Source organism: Acinonyx jubatus, chromosome X (assembly GCF_027475565.1).
Source record: "Acinonyx jubatus isolate Ajub_Pintada_27869175 chromosome X, VMU_Ajub_asm_v1.0, whole genome shotgun sequence".
Lineage (NCBI taxonomy): Eukaryota > Metazoa > Chordata > Mammalia > Carnivora > Felidae > Acinonyx > Acinonyx jubatus.
Window position 1 is genome coordinate 40,883,350 of NC_069389.1, and position 24,448 is coordinate 40,907,797.

At 44.7% G+C, this 24,448-nt stretch overlaps 1 protein-coding gene across 2 annotated transcripts in view; it reads right to left on the reverse strand.

The window, feature by feature from the left end:
* The window catches only part of SYN1 (synapsin I), a 51,134-nt gene extending 26,976 nt beyond the window's left edge, over positions 1–24,158 (reverse strand). Inside the window, exons 1-5 of one of the 2 annotated variants that reach the window (XM_027053969.2) lie at positions 23,584–24,158; positions 12,805–12,862; positions 12,611–12,702; positions 10,321–10,477; positions 10,046–10,135 (exon numbers count right to left, since the gene is read on the reverse strand). In XM_027053969.2, coding sequence (XP_026909770.1) covers positions 10,046–10,135; positions 10,321–10,477; positions 12,611–12,702; positions 12,805–12,862; positions 23,584–23,960 — 774 coding nt within the window. In that variant the 5' untranslated portion in view covers positions 23,961–24,158. The remainder of the gene's footprint in view (positions 1–10,045; positions 10,136–10,320; positions 10,478–12,610; positions 12,703–12,804; positions 12,863–23,583) is intronic. The other variant, XM_027053970.2, reaches the window with a different exon arrangement.
* Between the last annotated feature and the right edge of the window lie 290 nt (positions 24,159–24,448).

Consider the following 24,448-nt stretch of genomic DNA (forward strand, 5'->3'; position numbering starts at 1 on the left):
TTTCCCTGTTCCCATCCTCTTCTCCACACCTCCACAACGGCCTTGAAAATCAACACCCTTGCAATCCTGATGAAAACCAGCAGCCTAGCAGACACAGGAGGAGGCATTACAGGGTTGGAGCTTCCTCCCAAGTTCCATTCCTAGAGAACTATCTTCATTTAACCTGTCTTGGCACTTTCCTAGAAAACTCCATTCATGGGGCTTGTCTACTCGATTTGACTCAGAGTTCACCTAGTGTGAACAGCTTTCCCTGGGGGTTCTTTTCAAAAACAATGAGTAGCAATTGTTTAACACAGCAATGCTTAAGGCGGAGATTATAGCTAGGACAAACAACAAGCTGACCAAAAAAACCTAACAGGAAAAGTTGGGTAATGAGATATCCATAAGAGGCTTTGAAAAGCTCTGACATTCCTAGGAGTCTAGAAAGCCACAAATATGACTAAGCTGTGTGCCGGCTCAGGATCTCTGACTGACCTTGAGGCTCTGCAAAATCAGGAAGTAAAGGCTAAGGTAAGGTTGTAAATAGCCTGCCAGAGCGTTGAAGGCCTGCTCTGACATGCACACAGGACCCATCGGCAAAAGCTCAGAGACTTAATGGTTCTAGGTGGTTTTTTTTTTTTAACTTTTTGAACATTTTTTAGTTTTATTTTTTGGAAGACAGAGAGAGACAGAGGACGAGCAGGGAAGGGCAGAGAGAGAGAGGGAGACACAGAATCTGAAGCAGGCTTCAGGCTCTGAGATGTCAGCACAGAGCCTGACGTGGAGCTTGAAGCCAGGGACACAAGATCATGACCTGAGCTGAAGTTGGACCCTCAACTGACTGAGCCACCCAGGTGCCCTGATGGTTCTAGGTGTTTAAAGAAATATCTGCTATTAATTACCTGACCCCTAAGCTAATGGAGTAGAGACTTCAGCGGCCATGTAGGACAAAGAATACAACCTTTATGGAACCAGTTCAGGAATGTCACTAAAAAAACAAAGAGCAAGAAAAACAAATCCTGGAGTTGGGGAGAGAATCTGATTTTCAGAGCTGCCATACTATATTATTTATAATGTTAATTTTCAACAGAAACTCATGAGACGTGCAAAGAAATGATAAAGTATGACCCAAACAGAGAAAGATAAAATATCCAACAGACATTGTCCCTACGGAAACCCAGATATTGGAATTAATAGACAGACTATAAATCAACTAATTAAAATATTTTCAAAAGACTAAAAGGAATCATGTCTAAAGAACTAAATAAATGTATGAGAATGAAGTTCTAACAAATAGACTATCAGTAAAAAGATAGAATTTATCAAATAATAGAATTCCAGAAGTGAAAAACACAATAACTGAAATAAAAATTCACTACAGGGGCGCCTGGGTGGCTCAGTCGGTTGAGTGTCCAACTCTTGGTTTCGGCTCAGGTCATGATTTCACGGTTTGTGAGGTTGAGCCCTGCGTTGGGCTCTGGGCTTGGGTTTCTCTTTCTTTCCCTCTCTATCTGCCCCTCCCCCCGCAAATCTCTCTCTCAAAAATAAATAAACTTAAAAAAAATTCACTAGCGGGGCTCAACGGTAGATTCGAGCTGCCAGAGGGAAGAATCAATGAATCGGAAGGTAGGTCAACTGAGATAATCCAATCTGAGGAACTGAAAGAAAAAAAATAAACAAAATGAACACTTCAGGGGCCTGGGGAACACCCTCAAACATATAAGCTCACACGTAACAGGAGTCCCAAAAGGAGACAGTAGAGAGAAAGGTGCAATAAAGAATATTAAAAGGAATAATGGCTGAAAACCTCCCACATTTAAGGGAAAATACTAACCTACATATCCAAGAAATTCACTGAACTTCAAGTAGGATAGAATCATAGAGATCTACATCTAGACACATCATAAACAAACTTACGAAAGCCAAAGACAAAGAGGGAATCTTGAAAGTAGTAAGAGGGAAGTGACCCATCCCATACAGGTGACCCTCAGTAAGATCAGCAGCTGATTTCTCATCAGAAACCTTGGAAACCAGAAGGTGGTGGGACAACATATGCAAAGCACCAAAAGAAAAAGACCATCATGTAAGAATTCTATGTTGTCCCAAACAATAGTTCAAAAATGAAGGAGAAATGAAGACATTTGCAGATAAACAAAAAGTGAGATCGTTCATTACTAGGACACTTCTATAGGAAATACTAAGAGGGTCCTTCAGGTTGCAGTGAAATGTCACTAAGCAGTAACTTGAATCCAAATGAAATAAAGAGCACCTGCAAAGGTAAGTACATAGATAAATACAAAAGACAGTGTGAATGCATGCTTTGTTTGTAACACTTAACATCCATCTAATTTATTTTTTTTATTTTTTATTAAAAAAATTTTTTTTAACGTTTATTTATTTTTGAGACAGAGAGAGACAGAGCATGAATGGGGGAGGGTCACAGAGAGAGGGAGACACAGAATCTGAAACAGGCTCCAGGCTCTGAGCTGTCAGCACAGAGCCCGACGCGGGGCTCGAACCCACGGACCGCGAGATCGTGACCTGAGCCGAAGTCGGACGCTTAACCGACCAAGTCACCCAGGCGCCCCAACATCCATCTAATTTAAAAGACAACTGCGGCAAGCAATAATTGTAAGTCTGTATTTGTGGACACATGATGTGTAAAGATGTAATTTATGTTAGCACAATGGAAGAGTGAGAGACTAAACTTATTTTAAAAAAATTTTTTTAATGTTTATATATTTTTGAGAGAGACAGAGCGTGAGTGGGGGAGGGGCAGAGAGAGAGGGAGACACAGAAGGGAGAAGCAGGCTCCAGGATCTGAGCTGTCAGCACAGAGCCTGACCCAGGGCTCGAACCCACCAACCGTGAGATCATGACCTGAGCCGAAGTCAGATGCTTAACCGACTGAGCCACCCAGTCACCCCGAGACTAAACCTATAAAGAGGAAACTTTTAAAATATTTTTTATTAAAAAATTTTTTAATGTTTATTTTTTAGAAAGAGTGTGAGTGGGGAAGGGGAGAGGGAGAGAGAGAGAGAGACAGACAGACAGACAGACAGAATCCGAAGCAGGCTCCAGGCTCTGAGCTGTCAGCACAGAGCCTGACACAGGGCTCGAACTCATGAACCATGAGATCAGGACCTGAGCTGAAGGAGGACGTTTAACCAACTGAGCCACCCAGGTGCCCTTTCAATGCTTCACTTTAAATGATGGAGAAAACAACTAGACAGAGAATCAACAAAGAAAGAGAAGGTCCAACTAGACCTAATGGACATCTGAAGAACACTCCACCCTACAACAGCAGAATACACGTTCTTCTCAAGTGCACAAAACCAGAAAACAAGTCTCAATAAATGTAAAAGTACTGAATCATACAAAGTATGTTCTCTGACCACAGCTGAATGAAATTAGAAACTACTAACAGAAAAAAAATATTGGGGAATTCCACAAACAGGTGGAAAGTAAACATGTTCCTAAATAACCAATGGGTCAAGGAAGAAATCACTGGGGGAATTAGAAGACTTTGAGATGAATGAAAAAAACACAATGTATCAAAAGTTAAGGTATGCAGCCAAAGTGATGCTTATAGGGAATGTCATAGCTTTTTAAATGTTTGTTTGTTTGTTTATTTATTTATTTATTTTGAGAGAGAGAGAGAGAGAGAGAGAGAGAGAGAGCAGGGGAGGGGTACAGAGAGAGGGAGAGAAAATGCCAAGCAGCCTCCACTCTGTCAGCGCAGAGCCCATCATGGGGCTCAAACCCCTGAAACATGAGATCATGACCTGAGCCAAAATCAAGAGTCAGACAGTTAACCAACTGAGCCACCCAGGCCTACCAAGGGAATTTCATAGTTCTAAATGTGTGTATTTAAAAAGAAGAGAGAGAGCAAATCAATAACCCATTCTTCTATCTTCAGAAATTAGATAAATTAAGCCCAGAGCAAGAAGAAGGAAACAAGTAATAAAGATTAATACTTATTCTTGTCAAGCTATTCTAAAAAATAGAAGAGGAGGGAAAGCTTCCAAATTCATTCTATGAGGCCAGCATTACCCTGATACCAAAACCAGGCAAAGACACAATAAACTACAGAACTATAGGCCAGTATCTCTGATGAACATAGTTGCAAAAATTCTCAACAAAATATTAGCCAACCGAATCTAGCAATACATTAAAAAACTCATTTACCACAATCAAGTGGGATTTATTCCAGGGACGCAAGGGTAATTCAATATTCACAAATCAATGTGATACATCACATCAACAAGAGAAAGGATAAAAACCATACGATCATCTCAATGGATGAAAAGCATTTGACCAAGTACAACATCCATTCGTGATAACAAGTCTCAGCAAAGTAGGTTTAGAGGGAACATGCCTCAACATAATGAAGGCCATCTATGATAAACCTACACCTCACATCATACTCAATGGGGAAAAACTGAGAGCTTTTCCTCTAAGATCAGGAACAAGACAAGAATGTCCACTCTCACCACTTTTATTTAACATAGTACTGGAAGTGCTAGCCACAGTAATCAGACAAAAAAAAAAAAAGGTATCCAAATTGGTAAGGAAGAAGTAAAAATGTCACTGTTTGCAGATGACATGATACTATATAGAAAAAAAAACCTTCAAGAATCCACCAGTAAAACTACTAGAACTGATAGCTGAATCCAGTAAAGTCACAGGATACAAAATTAATACATAGAAATCTGTTGCATTTCTACACACTAACAATGAAGTAGCAGAAAGAGAAATTAAGAAATTAAGAGAGGTGCCCGGGTGGCTCAGGTGGTTAAGCGTCTGACTTCGGCTCAGGTCATGATCTCCAGTTTGTGATTTGAACCACGCGTCAGGGCTCACTGCTATCAGAGCACTGTCAGTGCGGAGTCCACGTCGGATCCTCTGTCTCCCTCTCTCTCTGCCCCTCCCCGTATGCTCTCTCTTCTCTTCTCTCCCTCTCTCTCTCAAAAATAAACATTAAAAGAAGAAATTAAGAGAAATTAATAATCCAATTTATAATTGCATCAAAAATAATAAAATACCCAGGAATAAACTTACCCAAGGAAGTGAAAGACCTACACTCTGAAAGCTATAAAACACTGATGAAAGAAATTGAAAATGACACAAGCAAATGGAAAGATATTCTGTGCTCATAGGTTGGGAGAACCGATATTGTGAAAATGTCCATACTGCCCAAAGCAATCTACAGATTCAATGCAATCCCTATCAAAATACCAACAGCATTCTCCACAGAATTAGAACAAATAATCCCAAATTTGTATGGAACTACAAAAGACCCCAAATAGCCAAAGCGGCTTTGAAAAAGAAGAACAAAACTGGAAATATCACAATCTCAGATTTAAAGATACACTACAAAGCTGTTGTCATGAAAACAGTATGGTCCTGGCACAAAAATAGACACATAGGTTAATGGAACAGAACAGAGGCCAGAAATAAACCCATGCTTACATGATGAATTAATCTGTGAGAAAGGAGGCAAGAATATACAACAGGGAAAAGACAGTTTCTTCAACAAATGGTGCCGGCCAAACTGGACAGCTATATGCAAAAGAATGAAACTGGACCACTTTTTTAGACCATGTACAAAAATAAACCCAGAATGGATTAAAGACCTAAATGTGAGACCTGAAACCATAAAATTCCTAGAAGCAAACATTGGCAATAATTCCTTTGACATCAGCCATAGAAAAAGTTTTCTAGATATGTCTCCTTGGGCAAGAGAAACAAAAGCAAAATTAAACTATTGGGACTACACCAAAATAAAAAGCTTTTGCATAGCAAAAGGAACCACCAATTAAACAAATAAGCAACCTACTGAATGGGAGAAGATATTTGCAAGTGAGTAGGGGTTAATCTGATAAGGGGTTTATGTCCAAAATATGTAAAGGCCTTATACAACTCAACACCAAAAAGCCCACAAATAATCCAATTAAGAGTCGGCAGAGGACCTGAATAGACATTTTTCCAAAGAAGACATCCAGATGGCCAACAGACACATGAAAAGATGCTCAACATTACGAATCATCAGGGAAATGCAAATTAAAACCAGAATGAGGTATCACCCTACACCTGTCAGATGGCTAAAATCAAAAACACAAGAAATAACAATTGTTGGCAAGGATACGGAGAGAAAGAAACCCTTAAGCACTGTCGGTGGGAATGCAAATTGATGCAGCCACTGTTGAAAACAGTATGGAGGCTCTTCAAAAAATTAAAAGTAGAATTATCATGTGATCCAGTAATTCCATTACTGGGTATTTACCCAAAGAAAATGAAAACGCTAATTCAAAAAGATATACGCATCCCTATGTTTATTGTACCATTATTTACACTACCAAGATATAGAAGCAACCCAAGTGCCCATCGACTGATGAATGGATAAAGATGTGGGATATATACACAATGGAATACTACTTGGCTATAGAAAATAATGAAATCTTGCCATTGGCAACAACATGGATGGAGCTAGAGAGTATCATGCCAAGTGAAATAAGTCAGAGAAAGACAAATAGCATATGATTTCACTCATATGTGGGATTTAAAAAACAACACAAAGAATAAAAGAGACAAAAAGACCTAGGCTCTTTTTGATTTTTTTTAAGTTTATTTATTTTGAGAGAGAAAGCAGGGGAGGGCCAGAGAGAGAGGGTGAGAGAGAGAATCCCAAGCAGGCTCTGCGCTGCCAGCGTGGAGCCCCATGTGGGGCTTGAACCCACCAGCGGTGAGAGCATGACCTGAGCCAAAACCAAGAGTTGGGTGTTCGACCGACTGAGCCACCCAGGTGCTCCTAAAAAACTCCCTTAGACTCTTAAATATAGAGAACAAACTGGTAAGTTGCCAGAGGGGAGGTGGGTGGGGGAATGGGTAAAATGGATAAAGGGGATTAAGAGTACACTTATCTTGATGAGTACTGAGAAAGGTATAGAATTGTTGAATCATTATATTGTACACCTGAAACTAATATAACATTATGTTAATTATACTTCAATAAAAAATAAGTAATAAAGATTACAGTGGAAATAAATTGAAATAGAGAATAGAAAAACCATACAGAAACCAAAATCTGATTCTTTGAAAAGATCAACAAAACTGACAAACCTTTAGATTAAGAAGGACAAGAGAGAAAACTATTAAATAAGGAATGAGGGGCGCCTCCTGGGTAGCTCAGCTGGTTAAGTATCCAACTCTGGATGTCAGCTCAGGGCATGATTTCATGGTTCGTGGGATTGAGCCCCACATCACGCTCTGTGCTGACAGGGTGGAGCCTGCTTGGGATTCTCTCTCTCCCTCTCTCTCTCTCTGCCCCTCCCCACTCCTCAAAATAACTAAATAAACTTAAAAAAATAAGGAATGAAAGAGGGACATAACTACTAACCTTACAGAAATGAAAATAATTTGAAGAGAGTACTATGAATAATTATATGCCAACAAATTAGAAAATCTAGATGAAGAGGACAAATTCCTAGAAAGGCACAAACTACCAAAACTAAAGAGGAACTGAAAAATCTGAATAATGCTGTAAGAAATGAAGAGATTGAATGAGTAATAAAGAAACTGCTTACAAAGAAACGCCCAGGACTAGATGTCTTCACTGGTGCATTCTACAAATATTTAAAAAGAATTAACACCAATCTTTCACAGCTCTTCCCCGAAATAGAAGAGAAGGGAACACTGTCCATCTCATTCTGTGAGGCTACTATTACCCTGATGCCCAAACCAGACAAAGATGCCATAAGAAAACTACGGATCAATATCCTTTATGATTACAGATATAATTCTCAATAACATACTCACAAACTGAATCCTAAAAAGGATTATACACCAGACCAAGTGAGATTTGGTCCAGGTATGCAAATGTGGCTCAACTTGCACGGAACTCTAGTCATGTAATACACCATATTCATAGAATAAAGGGGAAAAAAAACCTACATGATCATATCAATAAATGGAGAAAAGACATTTGAGAAAGTTCAACATCCTTTCATGATAAAAACACTCAACAAACTAAGAATAGGAGGGAACTTTGTCAACACTTAGGTAGCAGTTAATATACACCAGATGCACTGTTCTTTTTAAAAAATTTTTTAATGTTTATTTATTTTTGAGAGAGAGAGGGAGAGGGACAGAGTGTGAGCAGGGGAAGGGCAGAGAGAGAGGGAGACACAGAATCCGAAGCAGGCTTCAGCAGGCAGTGGGGTTTGAACTCCTGGACCACAAGATCATGACTTGAGCCAAAGTCGAGTGCTTAACCGACTGAGCCACCCAAGTGCCCCCAGATGCACTGTTCTAACTATTTTAATTCTCACGCCAACTCTGTGAGGCAGGAACTATTATTACCCACATTTTGCAGATGGGTAAACTGAGGCACAGAGCATTAAGTAATATTTCCTATGTTAGGAAGCTAGTAAGTTGTAGATCTAGGATTCCAATATAGAAATTCTGGCTAGACTCCATGCTCTCACCCACAGTCAAAGAATGTGGAATAATAATAATGTCTCTCAAAGAATGTGGAATAATAATAATGACAAACGAATTGGGTTTCCTGACAACTAATGATTTGATTTTCATCTGTAAGTAAACTTAATTCATAACACTGTTAACTTATATCAGTAACCATAATTTGTAATACCAATAAGAATTTTAAATAGTAAATCCAATGTTTATTTAGCCAAGTTGGTTATTTAACCAATGTTGGGTCAATATTGATATTTAACTGTAAATTTAATTCACAAACGTGGTGATAATTATTTGCATAAGCAAACATAATTTATAATGCTGCTAAAAGTTTGCAAAATTCGTTGTAAAATTTGATGGCATCAGTAATGGTGATTCAATTTCTATGTGTGATGAAAATCTGATCCATAACTGTGGCACTCACAATTTATATTAGTAATTGTTACTTTAATATCAGTAAATATTCCTAATATAAACTGGAGTGTTAACCATATTAATGATGATTTCTATTAGAAACTATCAGATAGTTACTTGTAATTTATATTAGTAATCTTAATGTGTAATATTGGCAATAATTTATAATAATATTTTACAACATACTAATGGTTTAATTTCTCACATGAAAATCTTAATTTGTAACACTGGTAATAAACTGTAATATTAGTTATAATATTTGATATTATTAATGATAATGTAATTTCTATGAAGTATAATATAATTCAAAACAGAGACTCATAATTTATATTAGAGCATAACTTCTAATATGACAATAATTTATAATAATAGTTATAATCTCTGATGACACTAGTAATGATTATTCAATTTCCATTAGGAACTATAATTTGATTCATAACATTGGTACTCAGAATTTACATCAATAACAATAATTTGTAGTGAGTTGTAATATTAATGATTATATTTTATGATAATAGTAACCAACAATTCAACTGCTATTTGTAAACAATTTAAGTAGTATTTTTTTAAATGTTTATTTATTTTTGAGAGAGAGAGACTGCATGTGAGCAGGGGAGGGGCAGAGAATGAGGGAGACACAGAATCCGAAGCAGGCTCCAGGCTCCGAGCTGTCAGCACAGGGCCCGATGCGGGGCTCGAACTCACGAACCACAAACCGTGAGATCATGACCTGAGCCCAAGTGGGACACTTAACCAGCTGCGCCAACCAGGCACCCGGGTCTTTGTAAACAATTTAATTTGTAACATTGCCACTGATGATTTGATTGCCGCTCCTAATCTGTAACATTGGTCACATTTCTATCAGGAAGCACATTTGACAATATTAGTAACAATGACTTGCTTTCTATATGTAGTATAATCTGATTCATTGCAGTAGATCTGTCCATTTACATTAGAAGTCAATGTTTAATACTGGCGATAAGAGATACTATAAGTAACAGGATCAATGATGTAAATAGCCCTTGTAAGCACATAAGTAAATTCGTGGTATTAATAAACCCTGTTGCGAAGCAACTTCACTCTCCACATGCACACACTGGCCGCACTGGCTGCCAGCACGCCATGGGTAACATGACGCTTCTCCCTCCTGCCCATCCTACTCCCCCAGACTCACCATCTCCTTGTGATTGGGGTAGAAGGTCTGATCGATTAGAGGGAATTCCTCTGTCCCCAGTTTCTTGTGCAGTCGAACCATCTGGGCGAACTATGAGAGAGTCAGGAGAGATGGGTCAGCAAACCTTTCACCTGGACAGTCTCCAAGCTGGGATTCCAAGCTTCCCAACTTTCTCAGCCCCCCCCCCCCCCCCCAGCGCATGGTGGTTTTGAGCTCCTGCGTGCACGCATGCATGAGGCAGTCCCTCTGCCAGTAGCACCCTATCTGTCACTTACCACCCAGGGCTTGTCACAGAAGTTGTAGACAGAATGCAAAGAGTTAACGCTGGGGATTCCAGCGTACTGCAGCCCAATGACCAAACTGCGGTAGTCTCCGTTCCGAGCCATGCTGAAGGCGTGCTGGCGGATCAGCACAAAGTCCGGCTTCAGAGACCTGGGGTGGCAGGGGTAGAAGTGTCCAGGGTACCCCCAAAAGCTCCCCATCACCCTCAGAACAAAAACCAACTTTCTAAATCTCCACAGCTCCTAGAAATAGCAAGGAAAAGTGCCTTCTCACCCCAGCACACATGCACAAGCTGTTTTCTCTGGCACAGGCACCCTTTCTGCCCTTTCCCCATCTGGCGACCCCCCGTTAAGCCTTTCCTACCTGCTCCTCTCCTTGCCAAGGTCACCTAGCAGCCTACCCACTCAGCTCTGACAGCTCCCTGGTCACAATCTCTCAGACTATTAGCTGTCCTCAAAGGATGCTGCCCAGAATAAATTCCAGCCTCAGGGCCCCTACACTGGCTGTTCCCTCTGCCTGCAACATTTCCCCGCTAGATACGCCCACATAGCTCTCCTTCACCTCCTTCGGGTCTTTCCTCAAATGTCTCTCACAATATTGGTCTGCCTTATCCAAATTGCAGACCCCCTCTGTCATCCAACAATCCCTATATCCCTTTGCTGCTATATATTTTTTCTTAGCACCTTTACATTTTCTTTTATTTTCATGTTTGTTTATTTTTAAGAGAGAGCATGCGCGCAAGCAGGGAAGGGGCAGAGAGAGGGGGACAGAGGATCCAAAGCCGTCAGCATAGATGCGGGCCTAGAGCTTGTGAACTGCAAGATTGTGAGCTGAGCTGGAGTTGGAAGCTCAACCGACTGAGCCACCCAGGTGCTCCCCACCTTTACGTTTTCTTATTTGTTTATTGTACGTATCCCACAGTCGAATATAAGCTTCCTGAGGGCAGAGGGTTTCGGGGGGGGGGGGGCTTTTTTTTGGGATCTGTACATGCTCAAGGAATATTTTCTGATTTAGGGGCGCCCGGGTGGCTCAGTTGGTTACGTGTCCGACTTCAGCTCACGTCATGATCTCACAGTTTGTGGGTTTGAGCCCCACCTCGGGCTCTCTGCTATCGGCACAGAACCTTCTTCTGATCCGCTCTGTCCCCAACTCGCATGCTCTCTCTCCCTCTCTCAAAACTAAATAAACCTCAAGAAAGAAAGAGAAATATTTGCTGATTTAATAACTAAAACGTTTGGCTTGTGGTCTGCTAGGATCCCTGGCTCTGCAGAAGAGAACTTATCTTCCCACATTCTGTACCTAATTTTTTTAATTGACATATAACATTGTATAAGTTTAAGGCATAAAACAGGTTTCTCACACACACACACACACACACACACACACACACTGTGTGTGTGTGTATATATATATATATACACACACATATATGTTTATTTATATATTTATGTTTATTTTTGAGAGACAGAGACAGAACACAAGCAGGGAAGGGCAGAAAGAGAGAGGGGGGAGACACAGAGTCCGAAGCAGGCTCCATGCTCCAAGCTGTCAGCACAGAGCCTGATGCGGGGCTCGAACCCACCAGCTGTGAGATCATGACCTGAGCTGGAGTTGGACGTTCAACCAACTGAGCCACCCAGGTGCCCCGACACGCTTATATATTGTCATATGATTGCCATTGTAGGGCTATTTAGCACTTCCATCATGTCACACAATTATCATTTCCTTTTTGTGGCGGGAATAATTAAGATCTAGTTTCTTAGTAAGTTTGATAATTTTGATACAGTATTGTTATCTTTATTCACCGTACTGTGCATCATATCGCCAGGGCTTAATTATCTACCAGTTGCAAGTTTCTAGCCTTAAAAAGCTCTCCTATTCTACCCCCACTCAGCCTCTGGTAACCACTACTTTACTCCCTGTTTTTATGAGTTTGGCTTTTTTTAGATTCCACAGACAACAGGTAATCATACAGTATTTGTCTTTCTCTGTCTGATTAATCTCACTTAGCATAATGCCCCCGAGGTCCATTCATGTTGTTGAAAATGGCAAGATTTCCTTCTTTCTCATGGGTAAGTAATATTTCATAGTATATGCAGACCACATCTTCTTTATCCATTCATTCACTAATGGGCACTTAAGTTGTTTCTGTATCTTGGCTACTGTAATATAGCTAAGTTCTTGCTCACAGAAAAATGGGTGGGGAGGTGGGGGCTTCTCCCTCAGCTCTAAGAGAGTTCTTATTCTTCTCCCATAACTCCAAATTAACCTTTCTATACTTACCGCACGACCTTCACCCCATTCCGAAGAACTTCCATGTCCACAGAGAATCCACCGTTGGCGTGAGCCACGAGGTTGAGATCAGAGAATTCAGCCTAGGAAAGAGAAAAAAAATGGTGATTCAGCCACGTCACATGAAAATGACCATCCAATTTTCAATCTACAGCTGACCCCCAGCTCCATCCGCCCCAACTAACCTGTTCTACTTTAATGTCAATTTCTCCATGGATCTTTTTCCCTTTGAAGTATTTTGCCCTGGAGAGGAAAAGCAGAGCACATCCGTCAGTCTCAGGAAGACAAAACCCAGGCCAGTCCTTTGACCCTTTTACCCCTCCAGTGCTACTAGAGAAACCATAACGTGCTTCGCGATTGTTGAAACACTTTGAAAAGCTCAACAGCGCTTTATGAACGATAAAGTGTGTGGTAATCCTCACGGAGGTATGTCAGTGTCAAAGGACGAGGCGAACTGTAAAAATAAGTCCTTAAACTGCAAGTGGCAGGCAGGCCCTCCTCAGAGTATGGTCTGCTCATCACACTGCTACCATAAGTGTTTTTGAGAAAAGTTTTGCAAAACGAGGAGTGCTTTGTAAGCTGTAACACACTTGGAACTTGCACGGAGGTTCGTAAATGGCAAAAAAAAAAAAAAAAAACAAAAAAAAACCCAACCCTTAGGGAATGCATAATACATGAAGTGTGCCAGGCTATGTCTCAGCGCCTGTGTCTGCTCGTGTGGTCTGAAGCGTCTCTCTGCTCTCTGGCCCTTTCCTGCGGAGGGGCACATTTGCCACGTGTGGCTGTGTGCTATGAGGGACGCAACGGTGGGGGGCAGCTATACAAAAAAGGAGGAGCAGATTGAGGGTGCAGGCTGGCGGTGGTTCTGAGAAGCCAGAGCCAGCAATGATGGGGGTGGGGAGGGAGGCAGCTGAGGACAAGGGGAAGCCATAGGAGGGAAGAGGGGTAGGAGCAGCAGTAGAGGGATCGTGAACTGCCATGTCACTGTCCCTGGGCCCAACCTCAGCTGCGCTTGATTTCCAGTGGCGTCCTCGCCCAGGCCCAGGATTCCTGCTTGACAGGCTTCTCTGCCCATGGAAGCTCATCTTCAGTCATACAAGACGGATGAGGAAAGGAGCCATTCTCAGGGTTACCTATGTGCACACATTCAGGGTCTCTGACACACGCACAGCACAAGCAGGCCCTAGTGACTTCACTGACATACCCCAAAGACCCCAAGCACGGCCGTTTTCTCCTCTCCCTCTCCCTCCCTCCCAACCTCTCTCTCCTTCTGTCTCTCTCTCGCACACACACGCACACACACACACTCCATTACTGACACTGTCCCCTCACAAGTGTTGGAAGAGAATTTCTCTGAGACCTGCACATTTTTCGTTTATAAAACAATGATGAGTGTAGACTATACCACTGTCTTTCAAACTTTGTTTTGACCATAAGCATAGTGAATACTGTGGCACTCTGCTCAGATCTCCTCTTCAGGGCCAATGCACCCTGGATGTCAGCTGCTAACAGCTTATGGCTATGTCCCGCTGAGAACTGGCTTCTGTCATAGGGAACTTGGCCTTGGCCAAGGTTACACCTACTTCAGGCAGCCCATGTCTTATATCTGGTTTATGAGTGAGTACAAAGGCTGGCCTCTTTGCCTCAACAGAGGCTGACTCTGAAGGACCATCCCAGCCCCAGAGGTCCCCCTAGGATCAGCTGAGGCCTCTGATGCAGCTGTATTGTGGACCAGCTTCTCCTTCTGCCCAACCCTGCCTCCTCACAGGTGTTGCTTCCAAAGGCACTCCCCAGTAAGCCTCCTGCATATAAATACCTGCCTCGAAATCTCTTTCCAGAGAACCCAACCTAAGACTGTGGGCCAGAGATGTGAAACTACAGAAAGGACTCTGCAGCAGGTCTGGGCTGTGGTGCAAGCAGGATGCCACTTGAACCATATGATCGGGCAGATCCCATGATGCCAGAGGTGTCAGTAATGGGAAAAGATGCAGCGTGGGGTTTATTCTCATGAGTGTGGGCCCCTGGGCTTTGGGGGTAGCAGTGACTTTTACTGGTGGTGAACTGTAATGAGGTACTGGTGGAGGGGGATGTTACCAGTTGGCGAAATATCCCTGGTACTTGAGAGGTACGAGGGAGATGGTAACCAGGCTTGGGTGACGATTTGCTAAACACCATTGATCGGCTGAAGAAAGATCTGACATGCTCAGGGTGAATAATCACTGATTCAAAGCACAATGTGAAAGCCCGAGGATCCCCTTGGCTACATTTAAAGGGACCCTAATCTTCTGCAACTAGAGGGCAGACAGAGGGGAAGACCAGGCTTCAGACATAATCATAAGTGTAGCAGAACTTCAGAGAAGGTTGAATTCTCAGGCCCAGGACATCTCCTATACCATGTTCAGGGTCCTAATGGGACAAGAGTGAAGCCCTGAAACTTGAGGTGGGGCTATCTGGGAAGACGCATGTAACACCTTGAACTTATTGATTCACCTGAACCCACTGGGCCTGCAGAAGTAGCCCATTCCTCCTTGTTAGAATATAAACCTTCCTTCTACTTGAAGATAATACAGAGACCTCAATGAAGCAGGTCCCTTAGAAAAGAAAGCTTGCCCTTTTCAGAATCTACCCCCTTCCCCTCTTAGCAACCAGATCAATAAGCAGAGTCAAGTCCTAGCACATCCGAATGGAGAAGTTCTAAGCTTGCAAAGGAAGGAAAGAAATAATACTTAGAGGCTGAAAAATCTGGCCAATATATGTTGGCAGGAGCTGTAAAAGTGCATGACACTGGGTCCTAAGGACAGTGGACCAAAGAGGTGGAACATGAAGTTGGACAACTTAAAAGGACCACCGTGTCCTTAAAAGGACCGGCAAGGACTCTAGGAGATGCTGCTGATACACTGTTGGATGACTTGTGGAAGCCTGGAGAGAACAATGGTCCACACCAAGTGATGCAGAAATGCCAAATCTTCCATGGAGGATTGTGGAGGAAAGGATCAAAGGATTCAAAGAAGCAGACATGTTAGAGAAGATATACTATGTAAGTCTAGAAAACTCATCCACTGACTATGTTCTATCGGAGGGCCCAGAGGATATACCCAACTTAAAAAATCAATAAGGCATATGCTAGTGAGAGTGGCACGACCCATGCTGAGAAGCACGGTAGTGTTAAGGTAATAAATGAGGACCTGTCTCAGGTCCTGCTCACAGTGGGTCCGCTGGGTCCACAGGTCCACCGAGTGGTCACTTCTTCGCTTCACAAATGCATAATTAAAATGGACAGTCCTGGGAGCTCCTGGGTGGCTCAGGTGGTTAAGCATCCATTTCTTTTGATATTGGCTCAGGTCATGACACTGTTTGTGAAATCAAGCCCCGCATCGGGCTCTGCACTGGCAGTGTGGAGCCTGCTTGGGATTCTCTGTCTCTCTCCCTCTCTTTGCCTGTCCCCCCCCCCTTTTCTCACTCTCTCTCTCTCTCTCTCCCAAAATAAATAAACAAACATTTTAAAAAATAAAATAAAATGGACATGTCTGTAGTTGTCAGAACCCCTTCATGGGTTCCTTGGTTTGTGGGGTAAGAGTTATTGTGGTGGGGAAGTCCAAATGGGTGCCTCTGAAACTACACACCCCTCCCTGATCAAATCAGCAAACCAAAGATAATATTATATCTATCCTAAGGGTGATGGTGCAAACTAGTCCTAGTGCGGCAGGTGGCCACTGACTTAATGAATGCACTCTTTTCGATTCTGATCAGAAAAGAGGATCAGAAACATTTCGCATTCACATGGGACTGACAGCAATATTTGTTTATGGCCTCGCCATAGGGCTCTGCTACCTTTCTCATCCTGTATCGCCATATAGTCCAGAGGGACTGGACCATCTGGACATCCCACAGAATATCACACTGGACTACTCTATCAATTACATCATATTGATTTGGCAAGATGAGCAAGGCATGATTAGCACCCTGTCTTGCCAAGACACAGGCACTCCAGAGGGTAGGGGATAAACCCTACAAAGACCCAGGGGCCTGCCACCTTAGTAAAACTTTCGGGGACACAGTGGTCCAAGGCCTGCCAGGACAGTCCCTCCAAATGATGGGGCGAACATTGCATCTTGCACCTCCCACCATAAGGAAAAAAAGCACAACACTTAGTAGGTCTCTTCAGGTTCTAGAGGCAGCACATCCCACACCTGTAAATACTGCTCTGATTCATTTTTCAGATGCAGCATAAGGTTGCCTCCCCTGAATGGGGGCCGGAGCCGAAAGGGCTGTGCGGCAGGTCCAGGCTGAGGTGCCAGCAGTCCTTCCACTTAGGCCACATGATCTGGCAGATCCTACCATACTGGAGGTGTCGGTGGTGGGAAGAGATGCAGTGTGGAGCTTCTGGGAAGTTTGAGTGGGAGGCCCCTGGGGTTCTGGAGCAAGGCCATGCCATCTGCAGCACAGAATTACGTGGCTTTTGAGAAGCGATTCCGGGTGCGGTACTGGGCCCTGGTAGAGACAGAATGCTTGACTATGGGGTACCAGGTGATTATGCACCCAGGTGCTCATTAAGGGCTGGGTCTTGCCAGGCCCGCCAAGTAATTAAGTCAGGTGGACCCAGCAGCTGGGATCAAGCTCAGGCAGGACTGAGCAGGTAATCTAGCGCCTCCCTCAGCTCCCGAGGGAACCCCTTACGACCAGCTGATGAAGGAAGGAAGAAAAAGCCTAAGCTTGGTTCATGGGCGGACTGGCTTGGTATGTGGGGAGAAGCCCAAAATGGACAGCGGCTGTACTACAGCCCCACTCAAGAGTGGTCCTGAAAGACAGTGGCAGAGCTCCCAGTGGGCAGAGCTTTGGGCTGTGCGCCCGGTAGTCTACTTAACAGGGAAAGAGAAGTGGGCCAGGATTAGAATATATATTCGCTGATGGGCACTGGAGGATGGCTTGGCTGATCAGAGGCCTTGAAGGAAAAATATTAGAAGATCAGGACAAGGAGTATCAAGCCAAGTGAAATAAGTCCGTCAGAGAAAGACAAATATGTGATTTCACTCATACTGTGGAGTTTAGGGAACAAAACAAACGAGCAGAGGGAAGAAAGGGGTGGGGAGAGAGAGAGAGGGAGAGAGGCAAACCAAGAAACAGACTCTTAATTATAGAGAACAAACTGATGGTTATCAGAAGGGAGGTGGGTGGGGGGATGGGTGAAATAGGTGATGAGCACTGGATGATGTATGGAAGTATTGAATCACTACGTTGTAGACCTGAAAGTAATTTAAATAAAAACTTAAAAAAAAAAAAGATCAGGACAAAGAAGTCTGGGACACAGAAACGTGGGTGGCCACATGGGGGTGGACATGGGAGGGGGCAAAAAGTGAGGAGTGAAGATCTTTGCATTGTGTGTTAACACCCACCAGACGGCATCCACAATGGAAGTGGCACTGAACCACCAGGTAGACAGAATGAGTCAGCCAGATGATGTCAGCCAGCCTCTCAAATCAGCCACCGCAGTGCTAGCAGATGGGCACATGAATGAAGTAGCAACATTAGCAGAGATAGAGGCTATAAGTGGGGCCTACCACGCTATTGCTGAGGGTCCAATCTTCCAGCAACAGAGACCACCACTGAGTTCCTGACATGGTGCCTTCCCTTAAGAAGACCAACTGGCCACATTGAGGCCAGCCGACTACATCGGGCGCCTTCCACCCCGGAAAGACTAATGATTCATTTGTACTGGAATATTCTATATGTGGGTTTGCCTTTCCTGACGGCAGGACCATAGCCAGTATCCCTGTCCAAGGACTTACACAACGTTTGATTCACCAGTACGAGATCTCTCGTAACACTGCATCAAACCGAAGGGCACACTTTACAGCAAAGGAGGTGCCAAATGGGCCCATGACCGTGGAATCAACTAATGACGTTATATACCACACCACCCGGAAGGTGCTGGCCTGAAACAACTTGTTGCGGCCACCGCTAAGATCCTAGCTTGGAAATGATACCATGAAAGAATGGGGCACCATCCTCTAAAACACCCGAAATCGACAACCCATCGTTTGTGCTGTGTTCCCAATGGGTAGAATACGCGGGTCCGGGAACTCAGAGGTGAAAGTAGGAGAGGCCCAGCTTACCATCAGTCCCAGTGATCCACTTTTGGAATGTGTGCTTCCTGTTCCCTCAAGGCTCTGCAAGGTTAGAGGTCCTGGTTCTCCAAGGGGTAACATGCTACCAGGGGACACGGCAAGAACTCTATTACATTCTAAGCTATGGATGCCACCTGGACACTTCAGGTTTCACATGCCAAACGGATATGAAGAGGAATGTATCACTGTCTTTGCAGGGGTACATGACCTTGAACATCAGGAGAAGGTAGGGCTGCTATTGCACAGTGGGGGCAGGGAGGAATATGCATGGCACCCAGGTGATCCACTTAGGCATCTGTTGGTACTCCTTGTACGACTTTGGTGGCAAATGAACAAGTACAGCAGCCACAGCCTTGGAAGGGCATGGGGACAAAGGGCTCAGGGATCCCTCGAGGATGAAGGGATGAATCACTCATCGGGTAAGCTGCTGAGACCAAGAGAGGTGCTAGCTTGGGGTGAGGGGAACCTAGAATGTGTCGCAGAAGAAGGAGACCAAAGCATATCATTTATTTATGCCACTTTTATCACGTGCAGCAGTGGGGGCTGTCGTTCATCCCACTAACTGTGTTCTTTCAAGCTTCCCCCAGGAAACAAGACCAATTACAGTCCTGTTCCCAGGCTGCAATGCTGTTCCCAGACAGGGTAAACTTACTCTAAGAAGCAAGTGAATCTGAGCAGTGCAAGGAGTAGACTCTGTGCTCTGCCCAGAACCTCACGCCTCCCACCTGCACCTTCAGGCCTACCCATCTCTCTCCGGGCTTCTGGGAATATGTGCTACTGATGGCCCCCAGTGCTGTCCCTCACTGGGAGTTGGTCTCTGCAGGAGGGATTTGCCTTCCCCATGATTATGCCTCCTTCCAGGGGGCAGCCTGTGGCTAATGGTTGACTGATGTAAGAATACAAAAGCCTGGATACCCCGCCCCAATTGGGGTAACTCTGAAGGGTCATTCTAGCTGCAGAGCTCCCCCAGAGGATTGGCTGAGGCTTCTGTTGTGGCTGCATCATCGCTCAACCTTTCCTTCTGCTAAATCCTGTTCCCTCACTCCTCCCCCACAACAGGTGTTGTTCCCAAGAGCTCTCCCCAAGAAGACTGCACACAAACCTCAGAGTCTCAGGGCCTGCTTCCAGGGAAGTCTAAGAAAAGAAGCCACAGTAAGAGATATAGTTTATATAACCCACTATATACATAGATACATAATTACCTGCCCTATATATGTAATTTATATTATATGACATCTGTAATATGTTATACAGCAAATATAGTATGGCTTATATAATATATAACATATTTCATATCACATACTATGTGTATATGTACCTAGAAAGTATATAAATATACATATATAATTGGAAGAAAGCTTTAGTAAATTACCTTTACTGTGTGCAATGGAGTCTGATATTTCCTACTCTATTCTATTCCATTTCATGAAGAAAAACATACACATATATATGTATTATATACTATAAACCTATTATATAGCAAATGTACTATATAGTATATGTCACATATAATATATGGTATACATTACTGATTATATTTCTTGGAGTAACAGTTACACTAAATAATAATAATTGCACTTACAATGTGCAACATATTCTTGTTATGTTCTATTTTCATTTACACTGATTCATGAAGAAAATGAAATGCTGGTCACAAGCCAACAGGTGAGCCACAGTTTGAAAAAACACTGAACCAAATTATCTCTAAAAAGAGGAGATGAGTCTCAACTCAGAGTTCGCAACTTTAAGCCACAGAGGATTTGAGACCCAGGAGAGAACGAGAGGGGTGAGGTTTGGTGGGAAAGTTGTCAGACTCTGTCTAAGTGTACAATCCATTACAGACTGTGCACAACTCCTCCTTTATTCCAGGCTGGAGTGCGGATGGTACTCGCTATGCCTGCAGGTTGGTGATGCAGAGGTCTCTGCTTGCCACGCGGAGCCTGATGTACACGGGATCTTTGTCCATCCCATCCCATCTATAGAAGACACTAAATAAACATTTGCTAGATTGACTGGAAGAAAAGACTAGCGCAGCTGCTGGGGGTGTTCTGAGACACAGAAGGAGAAGGGAAGAACCTTTCACTGAATTCAGCAGGTGCTCAATGAATGCTTGTTGGAGTTGTGATTATGGAAAGGGGGAAGGTCTTGTCAGTATCTCGGAGACAATTGGTAAATGTTCAATTGGATGAAGGAAAACATGGCAAAGAACCTTCTTGGAGTATAGGAGTGGAGAAGGGAAGTCTAAAGGACGGTGGTTACCAATATACAGCAGGGGCCCCATTAAGGTTTGTTGACTTCAGTGGAGCAAAGTTAGCCAGGAAGATGGCTCCTGTGTGAGTGGGTGTTGGTGAAGGAATTAGAGCATGTGTTTAAGAACTGCTTTATGGATTGATGGAGCAAAGAGGATGTGGTTGTTTGAAAAGAATACAGTAAGAGATTAATAAATGCTTTTCGGATTAATTGGTTGGGGAAGAGCAGGTGGGAAGATGGCTACTAAGTGGGGGAAGGGACCTAGCCAGAATACAGTAGGTGCATATTATGAGCTTTCAGGATTGCCTAGTGTCAAAGGCAGGATGGAGATTGTTGAAGGGTGAATTGGGGCTACAAGGGGGGGAGGGAAAGAGGCACTGAATATAGGGTTCTTAGTATACAGTAAGTGCTCATTAAACAATTGTGGGGTTGAATGGACGAAAAGGCAAAAAGAATACAGCTGGTGGTTGGGGTTAGAAGGAAATGGCACTGAAGGAGAGTTCTTCCTGGTATATAGTAATGCTAAATGAATGCCTCCCACATTCTGACACATGGAAAGTATGCAATAAATATCTGTAGAATGAATAAATGGCTCTGAATAGAGAGAAAGGCTGCTGGGTAAAGGCTCCTGGGGTGGAGGGGTGATCTAACCAGTAAAAAGCTGGTAACTCAATAAATTTATATTGAAGTAGACCCCTGGAGAGAGAGCTCTTGAGACGGGGCAGCAACTTCCAGACTTGGAAAGGGGATGTTGAGAATGGCCCTTATACAGTAGGAACTCAATAAGTGTTTACTGGCTTAAATAGAAGAAAGACCTTTTGGGGGTATGGACTTGAGATTGGGAGAGGGAATCCTAGGGACCCCAAGGGGAGTGGGAAAAGAGTAATCCTTATAAACTGGGCTCTAGATTTATCAAAAGAAAGAACCCTAGCTAGAGGCTTTATGACTGGCACAGGTTCTACTAGGGGTAAGGAAGGGGTATCTACTCCCTCCACAAAACAGTAACTGCACATATGCTCACCAGATCCACTAAAAGAAAAAGATTCTGGGAAGGAGGTGTGAACGTAGAGCACACAGATGGCACTCTATAAATGCTCACAGGAGCCATTGGAGGAAAAGGCACCTGGGGGAAGGTGATTAGAATTGAGCACCTGGCAGGGGATAAATAAATGCTCACTGGATCCATTAAAAGAAAAGGTTTTTGCGGGGGCGGGGGTTGGGATGGGCATACAATCAATGGATTCACTGGAGGAAAAGTCTTTTGTGGAAGGGAATGGGGATGCAGAAGATTGGTCCATGTAATGTTGATTCTCTATCCGTGATATAAAAGGCTTTTGGGGAGAGGGCACAGAATCAGGCACACAGTGGTGCTCCACAAATGCTCCAAGGAGTGATTAAAAAGAAAAGGTCTCTGGAAAGAGGATTGAAATGATGCATACAACAAGTGCTAGATACCTGATCACTGTATTAATGGGAGGTAAGCCTTTATGGAGAAGGTTGGGCCATGCAGAAGGTGTTCAACACATGCAGACTGAAGCCACTGGGGAAAGGGTTTGGGGATGGGGTAAACAGTAGGCACTCAATAAATGCTTGCTGAATATACTGGAGGGAAAAAGCTTTAGAGTAGGCTCACACAGCAGGCAGGTGATAAATGCTAGATGGGTTCACCAAAGGAAAGGTCTTTGAAGTAGCCTGAGAATGGAGGCTAAACGAGGCACTCAATCAATGCCTTCTAGATCCATCGTAGGAAAAGGATTTAGGGGAGAGTCTGAAGATGAGTCACACACAGAAGGTTAAAAATGCTTAGGGGACTCATTTGAGCAAAATACGTTCGAGAAAGGGGTTTGGAGATAGGGCATACATCAGGCACTTAATAAATGCGTCCTAGATCCTTGGGAGAAATAAGCCCTTGGAGAGGAGGCTTGGAGTTGGGACACACAGAAGGCATTCAATAAAGGCTCACAGGACCCATTAAAGGCAACACTTTTCGTGACACCATGGGATGGGATACGCAGCAGGCAATCGATGTTCACTGAATAGCTTAAAAGGTCTTTGGGGAGAGGGCTGGGGTGGGGCACATACCACACTCTGGATACATGTTCACAAGACCTATTAGAGAGAAGTCCTTCAGGCAAGGTTTGAGGGGGACAAGACACATAGCAAGCTCTCAATGTACGTTCACAAAATTCATGGAAGCCAAAGGCTTTGGGGAAGCGCTCCTGATAAGGCACACTGCAGGTACTTGATAAATGCTCACAGGGTCCATTAAAGGATAAGGCCTTTGGGGTGAGGGTTGGGGGGACAGGGAACATTTGGCTCTCGAATGCTCACAGGATATATTCAAGCCAAGGCTTTTGGGAAGGAGGTACACAGCAGGCGCCCGATAACTGCTCCCTGTATGGAGCGAGAAGGCCTGGGTGGGGGGCAAGGATGGGGCACACAGGAAGCGCCCAGCATAATAATTTAAAGGAAGAAGGTTTGGGCAAGGGGGCCAGATGTCTGGCACACAAGCGGCGCTTGATTAAGTGCTCATCGTGGAACGGTCTGGGGACCCAGGCCCGCGGGAAGACGTCCGCAGCAGTGGCTTACCAGTCGGTGTGGGGCTCGTCGATGACCAGCAGCACCCTGGCGGCAGCGCCCCCACGACCTGCGCCCCCAGAGCCGCCGCCCACCTGCTCGCTGAAGGTGGCAGCCGCGGCCGCCGTGGTCTGCTTGACCGCGTTGGACAGCGACGAGAAGAAGCCACCACCCCCCGAAGACCCAGGGCTAGGGGCAGCCGGAGAGGCCACAGGGGCAGACACGGAGGCTCTCTCGGCAGTGGCAGTCGCGGAACCGGGTGTGGCTCCGGGGCTGGGGGCAGCAGGCGGCGGCGGGGGTGGCTGCGGGCGCTGCAGGTCTGTCATGTACCCATTTGGCAGATTGGCCATGAAGTTGCTGTCCGACAGGCGGCGCCGCAGGTAGTTCATGGCTGCGGCGCGGGGCAGGGGGTCCTAGGAGCAGTCTGGTCAGGAGCCGCGGGGGCGGACCGCGCGGGGCCCAGGAGCACAGCTGCGCTCTCAGGCACGACGCGACTCTTCGGTTGCCCGCTGCAGACTGAGGCAGCGCCGAGTCGCCGCCGCCGCAGCGCGGATGGTCGCGCCCGTACCCCCCTATCTCGCGCCCCGCATGGTGCTGTCCAGCTGGGCCAGCGGCGGCGCGGACGCGACCAAGGCGACCAGGAAGGGGAGTTTGCGAAGGAGCGGCGAGTGACGTCAGCGCGCCTTCAGTGCTGGGGCGGCGGTGGCGCGCGCCGGCAGGCGGGGGCGAAGGAGCTGTCCGTGGTGCTGAAGGCGGCAGTGCGCACGCGCCACGCCGCAACCTGTTTCCCCTCCCCCTCGTCCGAACGGGGATGCGCAATTTGGGGAGTGGGGGCGGGGTAGGTACTTGTCAGGAGGATTGGGGGTGAGTGGCCTGG